Source organism: Palaemon carinicauda, chromosome 20 (genome assembly GCF_036898095.1).
Source record: "Palaemon carinicauda isolate YSFRI2023 chromosome 20, ASM3689809v2, whole genome shotgun sequence".
NCBI classification, from domain to species: domain Eukaryota; kingdom Metazoa; phylum Arthropoda; class Malacostraca; order Decapoda; family Palaemonidae; genus Palaemon; species Palaemon carinicauda.
In genome coordinates, this window is record NC_090744.1 from 21,939,324 (window position 1) to 21,946,823 (window position 7,500).

Genomic DNA, 7,500 nt, shown 5'->3' on the forward strand with positions numbered 1-7,500 from the left:
AGTTAATTGAGAGAGGAATTTAAGCAGAGGAGTTTAATTAGCTGATTTAGCTAACTGGGAGAGGAATTTCAACCAGAAGAATTTAATTAGCTGAATTAGCTGACTGGGAGAGGAATTTCAACCAGAGGAATTTAATTAGCTGATTTAGATGATTGGGAGAGGAATTTAAGCAGAGGAATTTAATTAGCAGATTTATTTGATTGGGAGAGGAATTCAACCTGGGGAATTCAATTAGCAGATTTAGCTGGTTGGGAGAGGAATTTAACCAGAGGAATTTAATTAGCTGATTTGACTGATTGGGAGATGAATTGAACTAGCTGACTTATGTTGATAGTTGACTAAGCTGATTTTGAAAGAATTTATCTAGGTGATTTGGATAATTAAGATAAGAATTTAACTAGGTGACTTATCTGATTAGAAGAAGAATTCAACTAGGTGACTTATCTGATAAGAAGAATTTAACTAGGGGACAACTGTTTACAAGAAGAATTTAACTAAATGACTTAGCTGATTACGAGAGGAGTTTAACTAGGTGACTTAGCTGATTAGGAGAGGCATTTTACTAGCAGATTTAGATAATTACTAAAAGAATTTAACTAAGCGACTTATCTGATTAGAAGAATTTAACTAGAGGACAACTGATTATAAGAAGAATTTAACTAAATGATTTAGCTGATTACGAGAAGAGTTTAACTAGGTGACTTAGCTGATTAGGAGGGATATTTTACTAGCAGATTTAGATATTTATTAGAAGAATTTAACTAGGCGACTTAACTGACTAGGAAAGGAATTTTACTAGCAGACTTAGATAATTACGAGAACTTAGCTATGTGACTTGGCTTTTTGGGAGTGGAATTTAACTGGCTAACTTAGCTGATTACGGGAATTTGATTAGCTGGCTTAGTTGATTATGAGAAAAATTTAACTAGCTAGCTTAGCAGATTGTAAAAGAATTTATCTAGCTGATTTAGCAGATTATAAAAAGACTTAGCTGATTACCATAATTTAACAATAGACTTTTGACTTCAACGAACACTTTTTGGAAGGATTGTGAATAGTGAAAAGCTAGAAGATTTTGCAACAAATTAAGTCACAAAAAAAAAAAGAAAAAAAAATGTATTCAAGAGATAGGACTCTGGCAGAGTACGGTAAGATTGCCGATAAAAACTTTTTGCACAGAATCACAGGCTTGCAGATAAGAGGCATTAAGGATAGAATTTTACTAGTTAGGAGGAGGTTAGGTTTTTGCCCCTGTTTGTGTGCGTGTGTTTGTTTGTGAACAGCTCCCGGGCCACAATTTTAATCGTAGAGTAATGAAACTTAAAGGGATTAACCTTTATGTAAAAAGCTGGATATGAAAGCTAGAAATGACTAAATTTTGGAGGGCCAAGGTCAAAGGTCAAGGTTACGGTCAAGCAAAATGTCCAATTCACGTAATTAGCCATAAGTTTGGACATTGTTATCACATAGACTTCAAACTTGGATCATATTTGAGTGTATGAAAATCCTCGCCAATTGAAAAATTTTAAGGTCAAAGGTCAAGGTCAAGGAAAGGTCGAGAAATAAGCTGCCATGGTGGAGGTCTGCGCTCTACTGAGTACTCCTCTAGTTGCTTCTGATTCAGAACTTCATGAAAGAAACATGGCAGTTTCAGTTATAAAAAGTCATTTAGCCAAGGATTTAACTTCAACTAATGAAAGGTAACATAGCTTGGTGGCCATTGATTTATCTCATGGAAGGTATTGACTTCTGGTTTGGATTCAGCCACGAGAAAAGGAATATTCATCTGATCTTTTCGTTAACCTTTAGCGAGGAGCTGCTGACTTCATCTAGTGTCGGTGAAAGTAGAAGGGCTGCTGTCTCATGTTAATGGCTAACGAAAGGAAAAGGACCAGTGCTTTTGGAAAGTAAGAAAAAAAAATAATAAAAAGGAAAAAAAAAGAGCGGTTACCTTTGACTTGATACCCAGTGTAAAAAAAAAAAAAAAGAAAAAAATTGCTTTTCATTTGACACCTGAAGAGAATAAATGACCGTTACCTTTCAATTGACACCTGACCAAAGGAATATGGCCGTTACCTTGATTTGACACACGACGAGAGCAATGGGCCATTACCTTTAACTTGACACCTGACTGAAGGACTATGGCCGTTACCTTTGATAATTTCACACGTAACGGGAGTAAAAGGCCGTTACCTTTGACTTGACACCTGACGGAAGGAAAATGGCCGTTACCTTTGATATGAGACGTAACGAGAACAAAGGGCCGTTACATTTAACTTGACACCTGACTAAAGGAATATGGGTGTTACCTTTGATAATTTCACACGTAACGAAAGCAAAGGGCCGTTACCTTTGACTTGACACCCGACGGAAGTAAAATGACCGTTACCTTTGATTTGACACGTAACGAGAACAAAGGGCCGTTACCTTTGATTTGACACGTAACGAGAACAAAGGGCCGTTACCCTTAACTTGACACCTGACTGAAGGAATATGGCCGTTACCTTTGATAATTTCACACGTAACGAGAGCAAAGGGCCGTTACCTTTGACTTGACATCTAACAGAAGGAAAATGGCCGTTACCTTTGATTTGACATGTAAGGAGAGCGAAGGGCCATTACCTTTAACTTGACACCTGACTGGAGGAAAATGGCCGTTACCTTTGATTTGACACGTAACGAGAACAAAGGGCCGTTACCTTTAACTTGACACCTGACTGAAGGAATATGGCCGTTACCTTTGATAATTTCACACGTAACGAGAGCAAAGGGCCGTTACCTTTGACTTGACACCTGACGGAAGGAAAATGGCCGTTACCTTTGATTTGAGACGTAACGAGAACAAAGGGCCGTTACCTTTAACTTGACACCTGACTGAAGGAATAATTTCACACGTAACGAGAGCAAAGGGCTGTTACCCTTGACTTGACACCTGACGTAAGGAATAAGGCTTGACACACGACGAGAGGAAACCAGCCATTACCTTAGACATGAAATCAGACGACAACAAAAACGAAAATTATGTTTGTGTGTACATGTGTGTGTGTGTGTAATATCTCTATTACTCACAACATTAATGATAAAAAGTGTGGACTTATTTCTTTCAACTTTAAATTATATGACGGAAATACCCTTAGCCTTCAAGTTTTAATCTTAACAGAAAGAAAACTGCAGGGGCACTCAGTAGAGAGCATGCCCTCGCCACGCCAAGCAGTCTTATTTTGCTCTTAACTCCACTGCGTATTTGTACTTCGATGTATTTTTTCAAAATCTAATGGATTTGTCCTTGGGTCATACCTCACATGTCCACCAATTTTCATTTAAATTGCTTCATTAGATTATGTGTAATGTTGTTCACAAACAAAAAATTAACTAACAGAATATTTGCTATTTAACATTGCTATTATTTTTCAAAAGTATTTGCTATATAGCATAGCTATTATTTTTCAAAAGTATTTGCTATTTAGCATTGCTATTATTTTTCAAAGTACGGCTGCGTATTGTACTTTGATGTACTTTATTCAAAATGTTACTCATTCATACTTTGGTCATACCCAACGTGACTACCAAGTTTGGTCAAAATCGGTACGATAGTTTTTTTGTGTACAGTTGATCATAAACAAACAGATAAATAAATAAATAAATAAAGAAAGAAACAAATGATTAGAGGGAATACATATCCTTCACAAAATCTTCGATTTAGACGAAGACAATAACAATTATCATCAATTAAATTTATGCAATGTTCAACTTTAGTTTAAATAAAAAAAAAAAAAAAAAAAAATGCATAAAGAAATAAACGACAGATGTGAATACATATCGTTCGCAAAATCTTCATATTAGACGAAATTAATTAATAACGATTATCATCAATTACATTTCTGCCATGTTCAACTTTAGTTTCAGTCAAAAAAAAAAAAAGTTAGTAACGATTATGATCAATTACATTTATACTATAATTCAACTTAAATCCCAAATCAAAAGAATAAAACAATTAAGTAACTTATCAATGATCCACTTACCACTTTGGAAGACGTGAGGTTCAATGACTTCGATCTGCTCTTTGACAATGACCACCGCCTCCTTGACGGCGGCCTGTACCTCCATGGGCGTGAGGTGCACCTCCAGGCCACTGCCATCGCCCTCGACCACCGAGCGACCTAGTGCTGTGACTAAGAGGCCCCCGTACGTCAGGAGCAACCTGAAGAAGGAAATGGTATATATTAGATGATGGATCAATTGCAGAAGACACACACATATATATATAAATATATATCTATATCTATATATATATATATATATATATATATATATACAGAGAGAGAGAGAGAGAGAGAGAGAGAGAGAGAGAGAGAGTTATGGTTTGAAGATTTATATCAAAACCGTCATAATTTAGTTGTTTTACTTTTCATTTAAAACTTTACATTTAATGATCGCGTAATTATTATTATTATTATTATTATTATTATTATTATTATTATTATTATTATTATTATTATTAATTGTAGTAGTAGTAGTAGTAGTATATACGTTTTTTTCTAAAAGTAGTAAATATTGGTATAACCTTAATAAACGAAGGTCCCATGACAGAATATACACCAGAAAAGCAATGATATAATGACCATACATGAAAACTATAAAATTTAGGCAAATGGAATAGAAAAGAGCAAGCTACCACGAGAATATACTCAAACTAAGTCAGAAAAATCCTTAACACTAAAAAGCTATGCCAAACGAGTAGCACGCACTAACTAGATAGGTTTAGCCAGTGAAAACTGCACAGAAATGAGTAGCACGCACTAACTGGAGACGTACAAGCAGTGAAAAGGTTTAGCCAGTGAAAATGGCAAAGAAATGAGTAGCACGCACTAACTAGAAATATACATGCAGTGAAAACGAAAGTAGATATTTTTTTTTTCTTTTAAATAATATTTTCTTCAAGATAAATCAGGCAAGAACCTCTACATAAATGAGTAGAACGCACTAACTAGAGAAGTGAAGGCAATGGAAACGAAAGTGGATATATCCTTTTGAAATAAAACATTCTTCAAGAAAGAACTCTTTTGGTTGAATTTTCCTTCCCTGCCCCTAAATAATCGCCCAATTTTCTCTTATTTCTACATAATTTCTTTTCTATAAATAATAAGTTAATGTAAAAAAAAAGCAAACAGTGTTTTATTGGAACTTTCCACAGCCTGGAATTCCAGGAGGCATTACGAGATGGAACCTCAGAGAGCCATTCTCCGAGACTCCTCATTAGTCATTACCCAATCGACGTTCTCAGTCAACCATTGAAATAACCTCACCGAAAGAACTGATCTTTAACTAACCAAATAGAAAGTGAGAGAAACGGTGTTGCCGCCATGTTGGCACTCCCCTCTTGTCACCACCTCAGTGGAGTAGCAGGATATTAGGGGAAGGGGGAGGGGCTGGGAGGGAAGGAGTGAGGGGGAATGGGGTTAGGGGGATGGAAGACAGCCAGCCTGGTGCAATAAATAACATTCATTCCCTTTCATTACGATTTTTTTTCGTCCAATATTTTGCTGTTTTCATTTCTATCAACAAAGTTGTATTGGAGTCATGTGTTCACGTTTGTTTTGCTTTGCTGTGAATCTGTACAATACATATTTCAGAAATTCACTGGTATAATTAAATTTACGTTTCTGAAGGATTGCACTAATTATTATTATTATTATTATTATTATTATTATTATTATTATTATTATTATTATTATTATTATTATTATTATTACTAAGCTACAAGCTTAGTTGGAAAAGCAGGATGCTATAAGCCCAAGGGTTCCAACAAAGAAAGATAGCATAGTAAGGGAAGAAAATAAGGAAATAAACAAACTACAAGTAGCGAGCAATTAAAATAACATATTTTAAGAACAGAAATAACATTATAATAGATCTTTCATAAATAGACTTTAAAGGGACCCTTATGTTATTCTGTTCAACATAGAAAAATTCGCTGCAAGTTTGAATTTCCGAATTTCTACCAATTCAACTACCTTATTAGGAAGATTATTCCACAACTTGGTTATAGCTGGAATAAAACTTCTACGATACTGTGTTGTACTGAGCCCAATGATGAAGAAGGCATGGCTATTAGAATTAACTGGATACCTAGTATTGCGAACAGGAAATAGTTCTTAAAATCTTGATATGGGTCCACTTACTTCAAATGCAAGATTGTCTTCTGAGTTATGGTTAAAAAACCAGAAGCAAACGGAGGCAATTACTTGAAATGTAACAAGAAATGCTGTAAGTAAACATTGTCTTCAGAGTTATGATTAGAAAACCAGAGGCAAACTGAGGCAGTTACTTGAAATGTAACAAGGAATGTTGCAAGTAAACATTGTCTTCAAAGTTATGGTTAGAAAATCAGAGGCAAACTGAGGCAATTACTTGAAATGTAAAATGGAATACTGCAAGTAAACATTGTCTTCTGTGTTAAACGTTAGAAAACCAGAGGAAAACAGAGGCAGTTACTTAAAATGTAAAAAGGAATGCTGCAAGTAAACATTGTCTTCTGAGTTAAACGTCAGAAAACCAGAAAAAAAAAACAGAGGCAATTACTTGAAATGTAACAAGAAATGCTGTAAGTAAACATTGTCTTCAGAGTTATGATTAGAAAACCAGAGGCAAACTGAGGCAGTTACTTGAAATGTAACAAGGAATGTTGCAAGTAAACATTGTCTTCAAAGTTATGGTTAGAAAATCAGAGGCAAACTGAGGCAATTACTTGAAATGTAAAATGCAATACTGCAAGTAAACATTGTCTTCTGTGTTAAACGTTAGAAAACCAGAGGAAAACAGAGGCAGTTACTTAAAATGTTACAAGGAATGCTGTAAGTAAACATTGTCTTCAGAGTTATGGTTATAAAACCAGAGGCAAAATGGAGGCAATTTCTTGAAATGTAACAAGAAATGCTGTAAGTAAACATTGTCTTCTGAGTTATGGTTAGAAAACCAGAGGCAAACTGAGGCAGTTACATAAAATGTAACAAGGAAAGCTGTAAGGAAACATTGTCTTCAGAGTTATGGTTAGAAAACCAGAGCAAGCTGAGGCAGTTACATAAAATGTAACAAGGAAAGCTGTAAGGAAACATTGTCTTCAGAGTTATGGTTAGAAAACCAGAGCAAGCTGAGGCAGTTACATAAAATGTAACAAGGAAAGCTGTAAGGAAACATTGTCTTCAGAGTTATGGTTAGAAAACCAGAGCAAGCTGAGGCAGTTACATAAAATGTAACAAGGAAAGCTGTAAGGAAACATTGTCTTCAGAGTTATGGTTAGAAAACCCGATCAAACTGAGGCACCACACCTTGGGTATAATAAAACGCAAGAATTCAGGGAATTCATACCTCCACATTTGTGGGAAAATAATGAAAATGTAAATGAGATCCCAAAATGCCATCCGGTTTAGGATCCTTTAGTCCACAATTCCACACGAATTTATAAAAACTTCCTTAAATAGTTTATTTTGAAAAAAAACT

General features: G+C 35.2%; 1 protein-coding gene across 1 annotated transcript in view; it reads right to left on the reverse strand.

The window, feature by feature from the left end:
• LOC137659686 (uncharacterized) overlaps nt 1-5,365 on the reverse strand; it is a 72,595-nt gene extending 67,230 nt beyond the window's left edge. Inside the window, 2 exon segments of the mRNA XM_068394510.1 lie at nt 4,023-4,201; nt 5,307-5,365. Of these exon segments, the coding sequence (XP_068250611.1) occupies nt 4,023-4,201; nt 5,307-5,365 (238 nt within the window).
• Between the last annotated feature and the right edge of the window lie 2,135 nt (nt 5,366-7,500).